At 41.4% G+C, this 23,442-nt stretch overlaps 2 protein-coding genes across 2 annotated transcripts in view; both read left to right on the forward strand.

Annotated features, from left to right (window-relative positions):
• LOC129839064 (zinc finger protein OZF-like) overlaps positions 1-23,442 on the forward strand; it is a 442,535-nt gene that overhangs the window by 259,080 nt on the left and 160,013 nt on the right. The window lies entirely within an intron of this gene.
• LOC129839067 (zinc finger protein OZF-like) lies at positions 12,004-19,575 on the forward strand. Its single transcript, XM_055906337.1, has 2 exons — positions 12,004-12,606; positions 14,456-19,575. The coding sequence occupies exons 1-2, from the start codon at positions 12,267-12,269 to the stop codon at positions 15,481-15,483; spliced, it is 1,368 nt and encodes a 455-aa protein (XP_055762312.1). The 5' UTR covers positions 12,004-12,266; the 3' UTR covers positions 15,484-19,575.

Below are 23,442 nucleotides of genomic sequence, written 5' to 3' on the forward strand. Positions count from 1 at the left end.
AAAACTCCCTAGAAAGGCCAAAACCTAGGAAGAAACCTAGAGAGGAACCAGGCTATGAGGGGTGGCCAGTCCTCTTCTGGCTGTGCCGGGTGGAGATTATAACAGAACTATGCCAAGATGTTCAAAAATGTTCATAAGTGACAAGCATGGTCAAATAATAATCATGAATAATTTTCAGTTGGCTTTTCATAGCCGATCATTAAGAGTTGAAAAACAACAGGTCTGGGACAGGTGGCGGTTCCATAATTGCAGGCAGAGCAGTTGAAACTGGAACAGCAGCAAGGCCAGGCGGACTGGGGACAGCAAGGAGTCACCACGCCCGGTAGTCCCGACGTATGGTCCTAGGGCTCAGGTCCTCCGAGAGAAAGAAAGAGAGAAGGAGAAAATTAGAGAGAGCCAAGATTTTCAAAATGTTCATAAATGACAAGCATGGTCAAATAATAATCAGGAATAAATCTCAGTTGGCTTTTCATAGCCGATCATTAAGAGTTGAAAACAGCAGGTCTGGGACAGGTAGGGGTTCCGTAAACGCAGGCAGAACAGTTGAAACTGGAATAGCAGCAAGGCCAGGCGGACTGGGGACAGCAAGGAGTCATCATGCCCGGTAGTCCTGACGTATGGTCCTAGGGCTCAGGTTCTCAGAGAGAGAGAAAGAAAGAGAGAACGAGAGAATTAGAGAGAGCATACTTAAATTCACACAGGACACTGGATAAGACAGGAGAAGTACTCCAGGTATAACCAACTGACCCTAGCCCCCCGACACAAACTACTGCAGCATAAATACTGGAGGCTAAGACAGGAGCGGTCAGGAGACACTGTGGCCCCATCCGAAGATACCCCCGGACAGGGCCAAATAGGAAGGATATAACCCCACCCACTTTGCCAAAGCACAGCCCCCGCACCACTAGAGGGATATCTTCAACCACCAACTTACAATCCTGAGACAAGGCCGAGTATAGCCAACAAAGATCTCCACCACAGCACAAACCAAGGGGGGGCGCCAATCCAGACAGGAAGATCACGTCAGTAACTCAACCCACTCAAGTGACGCACCCCTCCTAGGGACGGCATGAAAGAGCACCAGTAAGCCAGTGACTCAGCCCCTGTAATAGGGTTAGAGGCAGAGAATCCCAGTGGAGAGAGGGGAACCGGCCAGGCAGAGACAGCAAGGGCGGTTCGTTGCTCCAGAGCCTTTCCGTTCACCTTCACACTCCTGGGCCAGACTACACTCAATCATATGACCTACTGAAGAGATAAGTCTTCAGTAAAGACTTAAAGGTTGAGACCGAGTCTGCGTCTCTCACATGGGTAGGCAGACTGTTCCATAAAAATGGAGATCTATAGGAGAAAGCCCTGCCTCCCGCTTTTTGCTTAGAAATTCTAGGGACAATTAGGAGGCCTGCGTCTTGTGACCGTAGCGTACGTATTGGTATGTACGGCAGGGCCAACTCGGAACGATAGGTAGGAGCAAGCCCATGTAACGCTTTATAGGTTAACAGTAAAACCTTGAAATCAGCCCTTGCCTTAACAGGAAGCCAGTGTAGGGAAGCTAGCACTGGAGTAATATGATCAAATTTCTTGGTTCTAGTCAGGATTCTAGCAGCCGTATTTAGCACTAACTGAAGTTTATTTAGTGCTTTATCCGGGTAGCCGGAAAGTAGAGCATTGCAGTAGTCTAACCTAGAAGTAACAAATGCATGGATTAATTTTTCTGCATCATTTTTGGACAGAAAATTTCAGATTTTTGCAATGTTACGTAGATGGAAAAAAGCTGTCCTTGAAACAGTCTTGATATGTTCGTCAAAAGAGAGATCAGGGTCAAGAGTAACGCCGAGGTCCTTCACAGTTTTATTTGAGACGACTTTACAACCATCAAGATGAATTGTCAGATTTAACAGAAGATCTCTTTGTTTCTTGGGACCTAGAACAAGCATCTCTGTTTTGTCCGAGTTTAAAGGTAGAAAGTTTTCAGCCATCCACTTCCTTATGTCTGAAACACAGGCTTCTAGCGAGGGCAATTTTGGGGCTTCACCATGTTTCATTGAAATGTACAGCTGTGTGTCATCCGCATAGCAGTGAAAGTTAACATTATGTTTTCGAATAACATCCCCAAGAGGTAAAATATATAGTGAAAACAATAGTGGTCCTAAAATGGAACCTTGAGGAACACCGAAATGCACAGTTGATTTGTCAGAGGACAAACCATTCACAGAGACAAACTGATATCTTTCCGACAGGTAAGATCTAAACCAGGCCAGAACTGGTCCGTGTAGACCAATTTGGGTTTCCAGTCTCTCCAAAAGAATGTGGTGATCGATAGTGTCAAAGGCAGCACTAAGGTCTAGTAGCACGAGGACAGATGCAGAGCCTCGGTCTGACGCCATTAAAAGGTAATTTACCACCTTCACAAGTGCAGTCTCAGTGCTATGATGGGGTCTAAAACAGGACTGAAGCATTTCGTATACATTGTTTGTCTTCAGAAAGGCAGTGAGTTGCTGCGCAACAGCTTTTTCTAAAATTTTTGAGAGGAATGGAAGATTCGATATAGGCCGATAGTTTTTTATATTTTCCGGGTCAAGGTTTGGCTTTATCAAGAGAGGCTTTATCACTGCCACTTTTAGTGAGTTTGGTACACATCCGGTGGATAGAGAGCTGTTTATTATGTTCAACATAGGAGGGCCAAGCACAGGAAGCAGCTCTTTCAGCAGTTTAGTAGGAATAGGATCCAGTATGCAGCTTGAAGGTTTAAAGGCCATGATCATTTTCATCATTGTGTCAAGAGATATAGTACTAAAACACTTAAGAGTCTCTCCCGATCCCAGGCCCTGGCAGAGCTGTGCAGATCCAGGACAGCTAAGCCCTGGAGGAATACGCAGATTCAAAGAGGAGTCCGTAATTTGCTTTCTAATGGTCATGATCTTTTCCTCAAAGAAGTTCATGAATTTATTACTGCTGAAGTGAAAGCCATCCTCTCTTGGGGAATGCTGTTTTTTAGTTAGCTTTGCAACAGTATCAAAAATAAATTTTGGATTGTTCTTATTTTCCTCGATTAAGTTGGAAAAGTAGGATGATCGAGCAGCAGTGAGGGCTCTTCGGTACCATTTCCGTTCCAATTTCCTGGAAGCTTGCTTCAAACTCGGGTATTTTCTGTATACCAGGGAGCTAGTTTCTTATGACAAATGTTTTTCGTTTTTAGGGGTGCAACTGCATCTAGGGTATTGCGCAAGGTTAAATTGAGTTCCTCAGTTAAGTGGTTAACTGATTTTTGTCCTCTGACGTCCTTGGGTAGGCAGAAGGAGTCTGGAAGGGCATCAAGGAATTTTTGTGTTGTCTGAGAATTTATAGCACGACTTTTGATGCTCCTTGGTTGGGGTCTGAGCAGATTATTTGTTGCGATTGCAAACGTAATAAAATGGTGGTCCGATAGTCCAGGATTATGTGGAAAAACATTAAGATCTACAACATTTATTCCATGGGACAAAACTAGGTCCAGAGTATGACTGTGGCAGTGAGTAGGTCCAGAGACATGTTGGACAAAACCCACTGAGTCGATGATGGCTCCGAAAGCCTTTTGGAGTGGGTCTGTGGACTTCTCCACATGAATATTAAAATCACCAAAAATTAGAATATGATCTGCTATGACTACAAGGTCTGATAGGAATTCAGGGAACTCAGAGAGGAACGCTGTATATGGCCCAGGAGGCCTGTAAACAGTAGCTATAAAAAGTGATTGAGTAGGCTGCATAGATTTCATGACTAGAAGCTCAAAACACAGAAATTTGCTATCTTAAATGTTAGCAACACCTCCGCCTTTGCGGGATGCACGGGGGATATGGTCACTAGTGTAACCAGGAGGTGAGGCCTCATTTAACACAGTAAATTCATCAGGCTTAATTAAGCCATGTTTCAGTCAGGCAAATCACATCAAGATTATGATCAGTGATTAGTTCGTTGACTATGACTGCCTTTGAAGTGAGGGATCTACCATAAAGTAACCCTATTTTGAGATGTGAGGTATCATGATCTCTTTCAATAATGGCAGGAATGGAGGAGGTCTTTAACCTAATAAGATTGCTAAGGCGAAGACCGCCATGTTTAGTTTTGCCCAACCTAGGTCGAGGCACAGACACAGTCTCAATGGGTATGGCTGAGCTGACTACACTGACTGTGCTATTGGCAGACTCCACTAAGCTGGCAGGTTGGCTAACAGCCTGCTGCCTGGCCTGCACCCTAATTCATTGTGGGGCTAGAGGAGTTAGAGCCCTATCTATGTTGGTAGATAAGATGAGAGCACCCCTCCAGCTAGGATGGAGTCCGTCACTCCTCAGCAGGTCAGGCTTGGTCCTGTTTGTGGGTGAGTCCCAGAAAGAGGGCCAATTATCTACAAATTCTATCTTTTGGGAGGGGCAGAAACCAGTTTTCAACCAGCGATTGAGTGCTGAGACTCTGCTGTAGAGCTCGTCACTCCCCCTAACTGGGAGGGGGCAAGAGACAATTACTCGATGCCGACATCTTTCTAGCTGATTTACACGCTGAAGCTATGTTGCACTTGGTGACCTCTGACTGTTTCATCCTAATATCGTTGGTGCCGACGTGGATAACAATATCTCTATACTCTCTACACTCGCCAGATTTAGCTTTAGCCAGCACCATCTTTAGATTAGCCTTAACGTCGTTAGCCCTGCCCCCTGGTAAACAGTGTATGATCGCTGGGTGATTCGTTTTAAGTCTAATACTGCGGGTAATGGAGTCGCCAATGACTAGGGTTTTCAATTTGTCAGAGCTAATGGTTGGAGCCTTCGGCGTCTCAGACCCCGTAGCGGGAGGAGTAGAGACAAGAGAAGACTCAGCCTCAGACTCCGACTCGCTACATAATGGGGAAAACCGGTTGAAAGTTTCTGTCGGCTGAATGAGCGACACCAGTTGAGCATTCCTACAGCATTTCCCTCCAGAAGCCATGAGAAAGTTGTCCGGCTGCGGGGACTGTGCGGGGGGGGTTTATACTAACGTTACTATCTGTACTTACTGGTGGCACAGACGCTGTTTCTTCCTTTCCTACACTGAAATTACCCTTGCCTAACGATTGCGTCTGAAGCTGGGCTTGTAGCACAGCTATCCTCGCCATAAGGCGATCGTTCTCCTGTATATTATGAGTACAGCGACTGCAATTAGAAGACATCATGTTAATGTTACTACTTAGCTTCGGCTGTTGAAGGTGCTGACGAACCATGTCCAGATAAAGCGTCCGGAGTGAAAAAGTTGAATGAGGGAAAAGAAAGTTGCGATGGAAAAACTAAAAATATAAACGGTAATTAAAAACAAAAAAAACAAAACGTAAAGTTGGCAGCTAGCAAAGTTGGCAGCAAAATGCACAGCAACAAAACGCACAGCAACACGTCTGCAAATTCAACAGGAAGTGAAAAAAAACATAAATGGAAAAACCAAAGCCTGTAACACCTTCCCCCTTTAGACAACAAACATATCCTATATTTTTGTTGGACAAGTATGCTCACCCCAAACAGAAAACAACTTTCATTCAACTACAATGCTTCTACAATATAAACATAGTGTCTACTGGCTGTCAACAATTAAAAACAAGAATAAATGCGTATTTCTAAATAATAATATACAATCGTATTATTTTTTAAATCCTTTTTCTTTCAATAGAATCCTAAAACCCACTCGCTTCTAGAAGTCTCGTCCCCTTGGAACGAGCCCAAACAAAACTAAATCTCCAATATGGAAAAAGGTGCAGTCAAAATAAATTGTGATCCATGGCAACGCACTGGCTAAACGTAAAACTTGTTGACTGCCCACCCTTGAGACAATCAGCAACCAACTCCTGCAATATCCGTAGTAACTTTCCACCTTACTTCTCTCTCTCTTTTCAGGATTCACTCGATAGGCATGTTGTTGGATCGGGCCCAGTCCCCAATGTCATGCATTTGGGTTAGCACATCTGAGAATGAACCCTGATATTCTAAAAGCAGGGCAACATTGTCAATATAATTGGACCCAAAAATGGTCAGCTGGTTCCATAAATAATTATGATTACTAAATGTTACATGAATTGTAAATATCAAAACCAAATGTTCACCCCTTTGTTAATATGTATTGGCAATACTTCACTTAAGGGTGAGGCATGGAATAATAAAACATGTATATTTTGTCAGGCTGAATGTTTGAAATATGAGGTGATTTGAGTCATGCTTCTTCAGTAGTGGAATAAAGACAATTAGCATTTGAATGTTGTCAAGAAATACTGGAGTGATGTCAGATTGTTAATAAAATTGATTATAGACCAATTTATTATACTGCTTTCATGTGTGTATATACACAAACATCTGCAACAATTATCATATTACATGTATTTTTTTAAACAAGCAGCTTTTTCAACAGCTAGCTACATTTTGAAGTGCTGCATTTTGATTAAAGTGGATCACCAACGCAGTAAGTGTAACACAGCTCTTTTTTTGTTAGTCTTTTTTTGTTAGTCACAACATGTTAAATAATACTCTTTCAATTCAGAGCCTGGATTTTCCCCTGAGGCTAATATCCATATCATGCTGCAATCAATTGAACAGGGCAAACGATAAGGTAGAACATCATTAAAATACTCCTTCTACAATGTTAAAACATTCTACATTGTGACATCAAAATACTCCTTCTACAATGTTAAAACATTCTATATTGTGACATCATTAAAATACTCCTACTACAATGTTAAAACATTCTACATTGTGACATTATTTCATTGATATCATGAAACAACTTCTTCTTGTATGCATTTTCTGATGTTTGATCAGAGATCTTTTATCAGAGTATCTCTTGTCACATTGATTACAACTATAAGATTCCTCTCCTGTGTGTGTTCTCTGGTGCACTGTCAGCTCTCCAGATTGGCCAAAACTCTTCCCACATTGATCACAGATATAAGGCTTCTCTCCTGTGTGTGTTCTCTGCTGTACATTCAGAGAGCAAGATGTAGTAAAACTCATCCCTCATTGATCACAGCTATAAGATTTCTCTCCTGTGTCTGTTCTCTGGTGTTGAATCAGATTGCTTGATTTGGTAAAACTCATCTCACATTGATCACAGCTATAAGGGTTCTCTCCTGTGTGTATTATCCTGTGTATTTTAAGTTCTGATGAAGATGTGCAACCTTTCCCAGTCAGAGCAGCAATGAGATTTCTTCCCTGTGGTTCTCTGCTGGTGTTTCGACGTGGAGACTCTTCTCTGCCTTGTCAGCTTCATGAGGTTGTTGAGGCTCCCCAGAGGATCCACGATAGTCACTTCTCTCTCCTGTGTGAACAACAAGTGAGACAGATGGTTTAAGGCCCACAACAGCGGAAATCCACTGTAAAAGGTGATGTGTAGCCATGATGTTGTACAAACAATGACGTCTGTAATGAATGTTCATTATTTGACATTCGTCTTAAGATTGTCAAGTGAACAACAATAGTCATATAACGTGTAAGGTAACTTATTTGAAAATTCATTACATTGCTCAACATTTGTCATAATTATTTAAAATAGTTCATTTATATCCGCTCTCTCGTTGGACTTCGGCTGCATATTTTCCCCCATTTTCTTATAATTTGAAAACGTTGAAGCCACGCCCATTTCCTGAATAATTGCATTATGGGCCCTAAAGTACTGCGTGTATACGTCATATTTTGGCGAATTTAGTACGACATCCGGGAACTTTTGGCATACTAACTACATCATACAATGACCAATTAGCGGACTATATACTCAATTAACATCACAAATAGTACGGTTAGGATGAGTATTCTAACACAGCTCCGGACTCTGGGCAGCCATTTTGTTTGTTTAAAAACTAGGTTGCCCCTTTAAAAAAGCCACTCAACAATCAATCAACCAATCTGCAGTCAAACAATAACAAAGCTGTAATTCCACCACTATTTTGGTAATAAGATGATGGATGGGGCTGGAGAAATGTAATTACTCCCAAATTCATAGACAGACCTATGGATGAAAGGACTGACCATCCACGATATCAACATTATAGTTTTAAGTATGTTGATTTGCATTGCTTCTAAACATTGGAGTATTTGGGGTTCTGATGGGGCAAGCAGTTGAACTAAGCTCAGCGTATGTGTTATATTCTTCAAGAATCAATGGCTATAAATAAATAATTTAAAAGTCAAAATATGGATGTAGCAATTGCAGATTTCCGCTTTAACACCAAACATCAGTTCAACAACCGCAGAGTTCGCGCTTCTGTTAAGACAGTACTTACTAGTGTTAATCAGGGCCTGTACATCGTTAGTCTCCTCTTCTTTCACTCTGAACGCGTCTTTCTCTTCTTCTTTCACGGTAACAGTCTCACCTACTTGTTTTTGTATTGTAACAGCCTCCTCTTCCTCCTCCTCCTCTTTCACGAGAGCTTCTTCCTCCATCCATCAGACCGCCTCTTCTTCAGCAGGTACGGTGTTAAGTTTGAGACTGGAACTGTGAGGCATGTACTGAAGTCGCTAAGCGGTATAATTCAAAGCAGTGTCACTTTATCAGCAGCACGTGATCAATGACGTCTGAAGAATCATTTCGTCGAACACCTGATTGGTTTGGTATTGGGGTCGTTCGACATTGCAGCCGAAAGTGCAGGTGGCTGCTGACTGCTGACTGATTAATTTACAAATCACCTTGCATCATAAATAACTACTCATTATTATTTATGAATCAGTCAGCCAGTCACCGTTTACCCACAACGCAGCATGGATTTGATGCTCTCGAACACGGCCAGTGGTTTAATATATGACATAATGACTACGCTGCTACGGCGTGTGACTTCATCTATAAAATGTGGCTGAGTAATGAAGCCTTGCGTAATGAACCTATTTTTGACACGATTGGCTGGAAAGAGCCAATGATTCAGGAAACGTTGTTTCCCCATCACTACTTTTCAGCATGTTTTCTGCTAATTAGACTACGGGAGTTTTGTAACTTTTTCTCCGGTAACGTTAGTTGGTCTCGCTGACCATAACCGTGCTGGTAGGCTACGCTGGTTAGGCTAATAGCTAGTTGGCTAAATAGCTAACGTTAGCTGGTTGGCTAAGATAACTGCATATAGCTAATGTTAGCTGGCTGGCTAAGATAACTGCATATAGCTAATGTTAGCTGGCTGGCTAAGATAACTGCATATAGCTAACATTCTTTGATATTTGGTAAGTTGGCGTTATGTATTTACAAAACTGTGGTTTACTTTAATTACTCAAGTCATGAGTGGAAACGATTGGTTTAATATGAAGTTATACATTTTAAGTTATTTCTGTTGTAGTATACATCATAGGGAATAGGCTGGTCCTCCATATTACATAACACCTGACTTTGGCATTCTTCTAAATTCTGATTGGTTTAATGTAATAACTCCAAAAATAGAACTGTGAGGTGTTACTTTGAATTGGAAATGTTTTAATATTTTATTTGATATTTTATAAACAATACAAAACATACACATACAAACAACATCATAGAAACATTAACTACATCACACCTGCCCAGACCCACTAGAACACACCTCCATCTCCATTAACTACATCACACCTGCCCAGACCCACTAGAACACACCTCCATCTCCATTAACTACATCACACCTGCCCAGACCCACTAGAACACACCTCCATCTCCATTAACTGCATCACACCTGCCCAGACCCACTAGAACACACCTCCATCTCCATTAACTACATCACACCTGCCCAGACCCACTAGAACACACCTCCATCTCCATTAACTACATCACACCTGCCCAGACCCACTAGAACACACCTCCATCTCCATTAACTACATCACACCTGCCCAGACCCACTAGAACACACCTCCATCCCCATTAACTACATCACACCTGCCCAGACCCACTAAAACACACCCCCATCTCCATTAACTACATCACACCTGCCCAGACCCACTAGAACACACCTCCATTAACTACAACACACCTGCCCAGACCCACTAGAACACACCCCCGTCTCCAGCGCCCGCATCAACAACATTTTATTTCTCTCAGTCACTTTCAACTTTTAGATAATAAAGCATTTTACCTTTCTATTGAATTAACAACAGAGGATTGGTTGAGATTAAAAGTAATTTTACATTGTAACTCCTTCTGACAGCCAACTTTCTAACTCCGCCCATAACTTTATGACATCATTTCATTATTGAGTCATTGTTACTTTTACACTTAAGACATGACTCTGCCGTTGTGCTGTAGAATTTGTGAATTTTGTCTCTTGTATAATAAGGGACTATCATTTGTCCCAACATCTCAGGCCATAGACTTTGATGCAGTTAAAGACTTCCAAAAGTGTTTCTGCAGTTTAAGATCAACTGAGTTTTTTTTAATGGGGTTTCTCCCTGTGCACCTGCCAATGTAAATCCATTAAACGAGACAAGTTACAAGACAGGACATATTGCTAATGTTCTTCCCATTGATAACCTGAATGACAATTAACTTGTGGGCGGTGGTGGTGATGACGGCCTATTGGATGACATCGTCCATCGAGATTCCCCAAAAAAGAAGACGCTCTGGATCAGGGGTGTCAAACTCATTCCACGGAGGGCCTAGTGTCTGCAGGTTTTTGGTTTTTCCTTTCAATAAAGCCCTAGACAACCAGGTGTGGGGAGTTCCTAACTAATTAGTGATGTTAATTCATCAATCAAGTACAAGGGAGGAGCGAAAACCCGCAGACACTCGGCCCCCCGTGGAATGAGTTTGACACCTGTGCTCTGGATTGATCACTGGAGTCAATGTGAAGGAGGAGGTTGATCATCAGGAGTCAGATGTGAAGGAGGAGGTTGATCATCAGGAGTAAGATGTGAAGGAGGAGGTTGATCATCAGGAGTCAAATGTGAAGGAGGAGGTTGATCATCAGGAGTCAGATGTGAAGGAGAAGGTTGATCATCAGGAGTCAGATGTGAAGGAGGAGGTTGATCATCAAGAGTCAGATGTGAAGGAGGAGTTTGATCATCAGGAGTCAGATGTGAAGAAGGAGGTTGATCATCAGTGAACCTCTAGGATTGTGGCTGGGCTGGTGTTTCCACTTCCAGCTTGGTCAAATATTTTGATACATTGAATGTTGATATTGTGAATCTCTGTTATATATTTGTACCTCCTGTTTCATGAAGTGATGTCACAAAGTACTGCCCCTATATATACAGTGCATTCGGAAAGTATTCAGACCCCTTCACTTTTTCCACATTTCGTTACGTTACAGCCTTATTCTAAAATGGATTCAATCATTTTTTCCCTCATCAATCTACACTATACCCAATAATGACATCACAATACCCCATAAGACATCACATTGCCCCATAATGACATCACAATGCCCCATAATGACAAAACAAAAACAGGTAAATAAATGGAAAAAATAGATTTTCTTTAAAAAACAAGGACATTTCAAAGTGACCCCAAACTTTTGAATAGTAGTGTACATCTACATGATGTATTGTTACACCATGTAGGAGCAGTATGGACCTAGTCTGTTCATTAGATACATCTACATGATGTATTGCTACACCATGTAGGAGCAGTATAGACCTTGTCTGTTCATTATATACATCTACATGATGTATTGTTACACCATGTAGGAGCAGTATAGACCTAGTCTGTTCATTATATACATCTACATGGTGTATTGTTACACGATGTAGGAGCAGTATAGACCTAGTCTGTTCATTATATACATCTACATGATGTATTGTTACACCATGTAGGAGCAGTATAGACCTACAGTAGCTAGCTACTTATTTAGATTTAGTTTGACTTAATGAAACTGCCTTAAATGTGCTGTAGTAAACATTTTTTATTCGCACTAATCGATCAACACATTCCTGTCTTTGTATGTCTCAATATAATAGTATTATTTAATTAAATCCATTTAAAATAATCTTTGTCTGAAATAAAATATATTCCTCAACTGCGTTTCCCCTCCAGTCAGCAGACGGCGATGTGCGTCTTTCAGGCGATGCTGCTAGCGTGACGTATAACCTAGTGGACGGTTCTTCATAAACAGCTCGTCAACCACCTCGGTAGCTTGCTAGCCAACATAGCCGAAAGATTCAAGCTATTTATACGCTTTCGGTGTATATTAGCTACTGTGTTTTCGACACACTTAGGTCGTATCTACTTGTTAACCTATTTAATATAATATTACGTTAATTTTTATTAGTCAGCAATAGTAACTGGCTGGTGAAGTTAGCACTAGCCTAGTCGCTAATGATAGCTAGCTAACATCCCCGACCATGAGCTCATTAAACTACTCCCCTCTTGTTAAAGAGGCGCTCTGCTGGACGGAGAAAGAAGCTCTGGGGCTGAACATTGTCGTGAAAGAGGAGGAGGAAGAAGAGGATGTCACAGTAAAACAAGAAGTAGAGGGTGAGGCTGTTACCGTGAAAGAAGAAGAGAAAGACGTTTCAGTGAAAGAAGAGGAAGACACGTTCAGAGTGAAAGAGGAGGAGGATGTTACAGTAAAAGAAGAGGAAGGGAAAGAAGAGGATGCAGTTTTTGGAGTGAAGAAGGAAGGGGAGATTACTGTCACATTGAAAGATGAAGAGGAGGAAATAGGAGATCTGATTAACACCAGTAAGTACCGCCTTAAATCTGTTTTTAACTTTGGATATTCGGAGTTGGCTCGTCAATATCTCTTCAACGGAGGGCCCTAGAATGATGACTGATATGTCTAGAATCAGACGACGTAGAGAACAAGCTACCCCTTGTTTTCTCCGTTCCGTTTCCAAAAAGTGACTAACATATATATTTGAGACGGGTCTATCTGCTGACCGCAGACTTGGGTCACTGCATGTAGTGATTTTCATGTAGTGATGTTTTACTGACAAGATGTCATGACCTAGAGAGTTACAACTACTGTAACCTACTGGCATGACCTAGAGCACAGGTGTCAAACTCATTCCACGGGGGGCCGAGTGTCTGCGGGTTTTCGCTCCTCCCTTGTACTTGATTGATGAATTAACATCACTAATTAGTTAGGAACTCCCCACACCTGGTTGTCTAGGGCTTTATTGAAAGGAAAAACTAAAAACCTGCAGACACTAGGCCCTCCGTGGAATGAGTTTGACACCCCTGACCTAGAGAGTTACAACCTTCTGTAACCTACCGGCTTGACCTAGAGAGATACAACCTACTGTAACCTACTGGCATGACCTAGAGAGTTACAACCTACTATAGTCTACTGGCATGACCGAGAGAGTTACAACCTACTGTAACCTACTGGCATGACCTAGAGAGTTACAACCTACTGTAACCTACCGGCTTGACCTAGAGAGATACAACCTACTGTAACCTACTGGCATGAACTAGAGAGATACAACCACTTGGATACAACCTACTGTAGCCTACTGGCATGACCTAGAGAGATACAACCTACTGTAGCCTACTGGCATGACAACCACATGGATACAACCTACTATAGTCTACTGGCATGACCTAGAGAGATACAACGTACTGTAACCTACTGGCATGACCTAGAGAGATACAACCACTTGGATACAACCTACTGTAGCCTACTGGCATGACCTAGAGAGTTGCATCCCTACTTGCATGACCTAGAGAGTTACAAGCTACTGTAGTCTACTGGCTTGACCTAGAGAGCTAAAGGTGTAAAATTCCTAGATTTTAAATGAATATTTTCCAGTAATAATGATAATTTGTATCTTCCTATCCACATGTGGGATCCCTCTCCTTTGTCGTCCGCTCTATACCAATAACAGACAACTACTGTGGGACTCCCAATGGATATATGAATACAGCCTGGATTCGAACCAGGGACTGTAGTGATGCCTCTTGCACTGAGATGCAGTGGCTTAGACCGCTGCATCCGTGTGTGTGTTAACTATTAGAATGCTGTACTAGAATGCTTAAAAGGCCGCTAAAATTTTAAATATCGGTTATCGGTATCGTTTTTTAGGGCAAGGAGAATATTGGATATCGGTATTGGCCAAAAATGTAATATCGGTCTCAGGATAGTAGCTTGATGGCCTCGAATGTTCATTTTAGCGCCCCCAGACAAAACCACACACCCAGGCAAAGTGCAAGTCTCTGGGCTTTCAGCCTCAGGAGAGGGCGGTGATGGAACTGGGTCTTGTAGGCCGGGCTCATCTAACTAATATTTGAATATATATATGTTTTACATTCAAAATTCACTAAAATGTAGCTAAATATTCGCTAAATTCACAAACTTTAAGAATACTGCTTGAGCAAACGGAAAACACATTGGGTTTTTACAGAAATATTTGATGATTGACTAGGAATGCCTTGGTGACCACTGTTTTTCACACTGGCTATTATTTTAATGAACTCCCCCAAACAAGACCAAATCTGAACCAATCATAGACTTATATGTTTCACACGTTTGGCCGCACAGTATAGCACAGTAGACAACTAAGTAACTAGATACTCTGTTTATCTTTGACAGGAGAGAGACCAGACTCTCCCTCTGACAGCGGGAAGAGTCCTTCAAGGGAATCAGACCCAGAGACGCCCAAACCAGCGAGACGACATCACTGCTCCCACTGTGGAAAGAGTTTTACCAAGTTAGGGAACCTGAATAGGCATGAGAGGACACACACAGGAGAAAAACCTTTCCAATGCTCCCAGTGTGGAAAGAGTTTTAACGAATTAGGGTACCTATTAATACATAAGAGAATACACTCTGGAGAGAAGCCTTACGACTGCTCCAAATGTGGAATGACTTTTACCTGGTTAGGGAGCCTGAAAACACACAAGAGAATACACACGGGAGAAAATCCTTTCCTATGTTCCCACTGTGGAAAGAATTTTACCCAGTTAGGGAACCTAAATCGGCACAAGAGGACACACACAGGAGAGAAGCCTTATCAATGTTCCCAGTGTGGAAAAAGTTTTAGGGGTTTAGTGAGCCTGAAACAGCATGATAGGACACACACAGGAAAAAAGCCTTACCAATGCACCATATGTGGAAAGAGATTTACCCAGTTAAAGTCCATGAAATTACATGGAGGAATACATACAGGAGAGAAGCCTTATCAATGTTCCCAGTGTGGAAATAATTTTAGGGGTTTAGTGAACCTGAAACAGCATGAGAGGACACACTCACAAGAAAAGCCCTACCAATGCTCCCTGTGTGGAAAGAGTTTTACCAAGTTAGAGGGCCTGACTAGGCATGAGAGGACACACTCAGGAGGGGATAAGTCCTACCACTGCTCCCTGTGTGGAAAGAGTTTTACCAAGTTAGGGGGCCTGACTAGGCATGAGAGGACACACACAGGAGAGGATAAGACCTACCACTGCTCCCAGTGTGGAAAGAGATTTAACAGGTTAAGGCATCTGAATAAGCATGAAAGAATACATACACAGGAGGAGAAGACATACCACTGCTCTCAATGTGGAAAGACATTTTCCCAGTCAGAAGACCTGAAATCACATGAGAGAATTGAGAGACTGTGTTCTGACTTGTGTTTTTGACTGAGAATTTGTGTTTTTGTTTGTCACATGAAATCATATTGTTTAAATGAAATCAGACATGAGAATCTGACCAAAACAACAGGCCTGTTTCTGTTGTTTTTCATCTTGATCTAAAATCACATTAAATATTTTAAAATGTGTATTTCGTTTTCATTATGAACTTTGATTGGTTGTATACAAGTATAAACCCTCTGATGTTGTTCATAATATGATTTGGATATTGCTACATGTAAATGATTATATAAGGAAGTAAGTAGCCTTGGCTTGTAGCTGTTTCTGTAGTGTGAGGCAGCTTGATGTACAAGTACTTCCTCTGGACAGGACTTTAGTCTATAGTCTATACAGTACACAGTTTAGTAGCAAGACTCTAGTCTATGGTCTATACAGTACACAGTGAAGTAACAGGACTCTATCTCCTGTTTCTGTAGTGAGGCAACTGGATGTACAAGTACTTCCCCTGGACAGGACTCTAGTCTATTAAGTTATTATATAGATTCATTTTATTTTTCTATTCTTCATTCCAACCTTGAATTTAAATGTGATATATGATTTGGATATAATGACTTTGATTGGATACAGCTGCAGCCAAATATATTGGCACCCTTACACTTAGAAATAATTCCCTATTTCTTCTCAAATCAGTTGAAATTGATGGTGGTCTAGTACCACTACTATACTATGATGGTCTCCATACCTTGTTATTGTACTAGCTCCACTACTATACTATGATGGTCTCCACCTTGTTATTGTACTAGCTCCACTACTAGCTCCACTACTATACTATGATGGTCTCCACACCTTGTTATTGTACTAGCTCCACTACTAGTACCATTACTATACTATGGTGGTCTCTACACCATGTTATTGTACTAGCTCCACTACTATACTATGATGGTCTCCACACCTTGTTATTGTACTAGCTCCACTACTATACTATGATAGTCTCCAGCTTGTTATTGTACTAGCTCCACTACTAGCTCCACTACTATACTATGATGGTCTCCACACCTTGTTATTGTACTAGCTCCACTACTAGTACCATTACTATACTATGGTGGTCTCTACACCATGTTATTGTACTAGCTCCACTACTATACTATGATGGTCTCCACACCTTGTTATTGTACTAGCTCCACTACTATACTATGATGGTCTCCACCTTGTTATTGTACTAGCTCCACTACTATACTATGATGGTCTCCACACCTTGTTATTGTACTAGCTCCACTACTATACTATGATGGTCTCCACAGCTTGTTATTGTACTAGCTCCACTACTATACTATGATGGTCTCCACCTTGTTATGGTACTGGCTCCACTACTAGCTCCACTACTATACTATGATGGTCTCCACCTTGTTATTGTCCTCGTCCACTACTAGTACCACTACTATACTATGATGGTCTCCACACCTGGTTATTGTACTAGCTCCACTACTATGCTATGATGGTCTCCACACCTTGTTATTGTACTAGCTCCACTACAATACTATGATGGTCTCCACACCTTGTTATTGTACTAGTACCACTACAATACTATGATGGTCTCCACACCTTGTTATGGTACTGGCTCCACTACTAGCTCCACTACCATACTATGATGGTCTCCACCTTGTTATTGTCCTAGCTCCACTACTAGTACCACTACTATACTATGATGGTCTCCACACCTGGTTATTGTACTAGCTCCACTACAATACTATGATGGTCTCCACACCTTGTTATTGTACTAGTACCACTACTATACTATGATGGTCTCCACACCTTGTTATTGTACTAGTACCACTACAATACTATGATGGTCTCCACACCTTGTTATTGTACTAGTACCACTACAATACTATGATGGTCTCCACACCTTGTTATGGGACTGGCTCCACTACTAGTACCACTACTATACTATGATGGTCTCCACACCTTGTTATTGTACTAGCTCCACTACTATACTATGATGGTCTCCACACCTTGTTATTGTACTAGCTCCTCTCCTATACTATGATGGTCTCCACACCTTGTTATTGTACTAGTACCACTACTATACTATGATGGTCTCCACACATTGTTATTGTACTAGTACCACTACTATACTATGACGGTCTCCACACCTTGTTATTGTACTAGCTCCACTACTAGCTCCACTACTATACTATGATGGTCTCCACAGCTTGTTATTGTACTAGCTCCACTACTATACTATGATGGTCTCCACACCTTGTTATTGTGCTAGCTCCTCTACTATACTATGATGGTCTCCACACCTTGTTATTGTACTAGTACCACTACTATACTATGATGGTCTCCACACATTGTTATTGTACAAGTACCACTACTATACTATGATGGTCTCCACACCTTGTTATTCTACTAGCTCCACTACTATACTATGATGGTCTCCACACCTTGTTATTGTGCTAGCTCCTCTACTATACTATGATGGTCTCCACACCTTGTTATTGTACTAGTACCACTACTATACTATGATGGTCTCCACACATTGTTATTGTACTAGTACCACTACTATACTATGACGGTCTCCACACCTTGTTATTGTACTAGCTCCACTACTAGCTCCACTACTATACTATGATGGTCTCCACAGCTTGTTATTGTACTAGCTCCACTACTATACTATGATGGTCTTCACCTGTTGGGGCTGTGTTTCTGGACCTAAGGAAGGCTTTTGATACTGTTAACCATGAGATTCTCATCACAAAATTGTCCAAGTTCAACTTTTCCCCCGATGCCTTGAGACGGATGAAATCATACCTTGAAGGCAGAACTCAGTGTGTCAGAGTGAGCAATGAGCTGTCGCCCACTCTTAGCTATGATGTGGGTGTGCCCCAAGGGTCAATACTGGGGCCCCTCCTGTTCAGCCTGTACATTAATGATCTGCCTTCTGTCTGTACTAGGTCTGAAGTTCAAATGTATGCAGATGATACAGTGATATATGTGCATGCAAAGAGCAAACAACAAGCTGCACAAGAACTCACTATTGTAATGGTCCAGGTTACAAAGTGGCTCAGTGTCTCGTTTTTGCATCTCAATGTGAAAAACCTGTTTGCATGTTCTTCACAAAGAGGGCAACAGATGCTACTGAGCCAGATGTCTATGTGTCAGGGGAGAAGCTCCAGGTGGTATCTGATTTTAAGTACCTTGGCATCATACTTGATTCCAACCTCTCTTTTAAAAAGCATGTTAAAAAGGTAATTCAAATAACCAAATTCAACCTAGCTAATTTCCGATTTATACGAAATTGTTTGACTACAGAGGTAGCAAAACTGTACTTCAAATCTATGATACTCCCCCACTTAACATACTGCTTGACTAGTTGGGCCCAAGCTTGCTGTACAACAGTAAGACCTATTCAGTCTGTCTACAAACAGGCTCTCAAAGTGCTTGATAGGAAGCCCAATAGCCATCATCACTGTCACATCCTCAGAAAGCATGAGCTCCTGAGTTGGGAAAATCTTGTGCAATACACCGATGCATGTCTTGTATTCAAGATCCTAAATGGCTTGGCTCCCCCTCCACTCAGTATTTTTGTTAAACAGAAAACCCAAACATATGGCAGCAGATCCACAAGGTCTGCCATGAGAGATAACTGTGTAGTTCCCCTAAGGAAAAGCACCTTTAGTAAATCCACTTTTTCTGTGAGAGCTTCCCATGTCTGGAATACACTGCCATCAGACACACATAACTGCACCACATATCACACTTTCACAAAATCCTTGAATACATGGCTAAAGGTCAATCAGATTTGTGAACATGGTCCCTAGCTGTGTGTTGCCGCTTTCCATGACTGTTGTCTGTAACTTGTGAGGTGTGGAAACACTTTGTTGCTTTTATGAATTTTGTCTTGCTGCTTTTTGTTCTATGTTGCTCTGTCTGTATGCTACGTCTTGCTTGTCCTATGTTGCTATGTCTGTATGCTATATCTTGTTCTATGTTGCTATTGTCTATATTGTAATTGTTTTTAATAACCTGCCCAGGGACTACGGTTGAAAATTAGCCGGCTGGCTAAAACCGGCACTTTTACTGAAACGTTGATTAATGTGCACTGTCCCTGTAAAAATAAACTCAAACTTAACTCAACTCAACCTTGTTCTTGTACTAGCTCCACTACCATACTATGATAGTCTCCACACCTTGTTATTGTACGAGCACCACTACTATACATTGATGGTCTCCACACCTTGTTATTGTACTAGCTCCAATACTATACTATGATGGTCTCCACACCTTGTTATTGTACTAGTACCACTACTATACTATGACGGTCTCCACACCTTGTTATTGTACTAGCTCCACTACTAGCTCCACTACTATATTATGATGGTCTCCACAGCTTGTTATTGTACTAGCTCCACTACTAGTACCACTACTATACTATGATGGTCTCCACACCATGTTATTGTACTAGCTCCACTACTAGTACCACTAGTATACTATGATGGTCTCCACACCTTGTTATTGTACTAGCTCCACTACTATACTATGATGGGCTCCACCTTGTTATTGTACTAGCTCCACTAATATACTATGATGGTCTCCACACCTTGTTATTGTACTAGCTCCACTACTAGTACCACTACTATACTATGATGGTCTCCACACCTTGTTATTGTACTAGCTCAACTACTATACTATGATGGTCTCCACACCTTGTTATTGTACTAGCTCCACTACTAGCTCCACTACTATACTATGATGGTCTCCACCTTGTTATTGTACTAGCTCCACTACTATACTATGATGGTCTCCACCTTGTTATTGTACTAGCTCCATTCCAATACTATACTATGATGGTCTCCACACCTTCTTATTGTACTAGCTCCACTACTAGCTCCACTACTATACTATGATGGTCTTCACCTTGTTATTGTACTAGCTCCACTACTATACTATGATGATCTCCTCCTTGTTATTGTACTAGCTCCACTACTATACTATGATGGTCTCCACCTTGTTATTGTACTAGCTCCACTACTATACTATGATGGTCTCCTCCTTGTAATTGTACTAGTACTACTAGTAACACTACTATACTATGATGGTCTCCACACCTTCTTATTGTACTAGCTACACAACTAGCTCCACGACTATACTATGATGGTCTCCACACGTTGTTATTGTACTAGCTCCACTACTATACTATGATGTTCGCCACACCTTGTTATTGTACTTGCTCCACTACTAGTACCACTACTATACTATGATGGTCTCCACACATTGTTATTGTACTAGCTACACTACTAGTACCATTACTATACTATGATGCTCTCCACACCTTGTTATTGTACTAGCTCCACTACTAGTACCACTACTATACTATGATTGTCTCCACACCTTGTTATTGTACTAGCTCCACTACTATCCTATGATGGTCTCCACCTTGTTATTGTACTAGCTCCACTAATAGCTCCACTACTATATAATGATTGTTTCCACACCTTGTTAATGTACTAGCTCAACTACTATACTATGATGGTCTCCACCTTGTTATTGTACTACCTCCACTGCTATATTATGATGGTCTCCACACCTTGTTATTGTACTAGCTCCACTACTATACTATGATGGTCTCCACACCTTGTCATGGTACTGGCTCCACTACTTGTACCACTACTATACTATGATGGTCTCCACCTTGTTATGGTACTGGCTCCACTACTAGCTCCACTACTATATTATGATGGTCTCCACCTTGTTATTGTCCTAGCTCCACTACTAGTACCACTAATATACTATGACGGTCTCCACACCTGGTTATTATACTAGCTCCACTACTATACTATGATGGTCTCCACACCTTGTTATTGTACTAGTACCACTACAATACTATGATGGTCTCCACACCTTGTTATGGGACTGGCTCCACTACTAGTACCACTACTATACTATGATGGTCTCCACACCTTGTTATTGTACTAGCTCCACTGCTATACTATGATGGTCTCCACACCTTGTTATTGTACTAGCTCTTCTACTATACTATGATGGTCTCCGCACCTTGTTATTGTACTAGTACCACTACTATACTATGATGGTCTCCACTTATTGTTATTGTAATAGTACCACTACTATACTATGACGGTCTCCACACCTTGTTATTGTACTAGCTCCACTACTAGCTCCACTACTATACTATGATGGTCTCCACAGATTGTTATTGTACTAGCTCCACTACTACACTATGATGGTCTCCACCTTGTTATTGTACTAGCTCCACTACCATACTATGATAGTCTCCACGCCTTGTTATTGTACTAGCACCACTACTATACTATGATGGTCTCCAAACCTTGTTATTGTACTAGCTCAACTACTATACTATGATGGTCTCCACACCTTGTTATTGTACTAGCTCCACTACTAGCTCCACTACTATACTATGATGGTCTCCACCTTGTTATTGTACTAGCTCCACTACTATACTATGATGGTCTCCTCCTTGTTATTGTACTAGCTCCACTACTATACTATGATGGTCTCCACCTTGTTATTGTACTAGCTCCATTCCAATACTATACTATGATGGTCTCCACACCTTCTTATTGTACTAGCTCCACTACTAGCTCCACTACTATACTAGGATGGTCTCCACCTTGTTATTGTACTAGCTCCACTACTATACTATGATGATCTCCTCCTTGTTATTGTACTAGCTCCACTACTATACTATGATGGTCTCCACCTTGTTATTGTACTAGCTCCACTACTATACTATGATGGTCTCCTCCTTGTAATTGTACTAGTACTACTAGTAACACTACTATACTATGATGGTCTCCACACCTTCTTATTGTACTAGCTACACTACTAGCTCCACTACTATACTATGATGGTTTCCACACCTTGTTATTGTACTAGCTCCACTACTATACTATGATGGTCGCCACACCTTGTTATTGTACTTGCTCCACTACTAGTACCACTACTATACTATGATGGTCTCCACACATTGTTATTGTACTAGCTCCACTACTAGTACCATTACTATACTATGATGGTCTCCAAACCTTGTTATTGTACTAGCTCCACTACTAGTACCACTACTATACTATGATTGTCTCCACACCTTGTTATTGTACTAGCTCCACTACTATCCTATGATGGTCTCCACCTTGTTATTGTACTAGCTCCACTAATAGCTCCACTACTATATAATGATTGTTTCCACACCTTGTTAATGTACTAGCTCAACTACTATACTATGATGGTCTCCACCTTGTTATTGTACTACCTCCACTGCTATATTATGATGGTCTCCACACCTTGTTATTGTACTAGCTCCACTACTATACTATGATGGTCTCCACACATTGTCATGGTACTGGCTCCACTACTTGTACCACTACTATACTATGATGGTCTCCACCTTGTTATGATACTGGCTCCACTACTAGCTCCACTACTATATTATGATGGTCTCCTCCTTGTTATTGTCCTAGCTCCACTAATAGCTCCACTACTATATAATGATTGTTTCCACACCTTGTTAATGTACTAGCTCAACTACTATACTATGATGGTCTCCACCTTGTTATTGTACTACCTCCACTGCTATATTATGATGGTCTCCACACCTTGTTATTGTACTAGCTCCACTACTATACTATGATGGTCTCCACACCTTGTCATGGTACTGGCTCCACTACTTGTACCACTACTATACTATGATGGTCTCCACCTTGTTATGGTACTGGCTCCACTACTAGCTCCACTACTATATTATGATGGTCTCCACCTTGTTATTGTCCTAGATCCACTAATAGCTCCACTACTATATAATGATTGTTTCCACACCTTGTTAATGTACTAGCTCAACTACTATACTATGATGGTCTCCACCTTGTTATTGTACTACCTCCACTGCTATATTATGATGGTCTCCACACCTTGTTATTGTACTAGCTCCACTACTATACTATGATGGTCTCCACACCTTGTCTTGGTACT

Source organism: Salvelinus fontinalis, chromosome 40 (genome assembly GCF_029448725.1).
Source record: "Salvelinus fontinalis isolate EN_2023a chromosome 40, ASM2944872v1, whole genome shotgun sequence".
Taxonomy (NCBI): Eukaryota; Metazoa; Chordata; class Actinopteri; order Salmoniformes; family Salmonidae; genus Salvelinus; species Salvelinus fontinalis.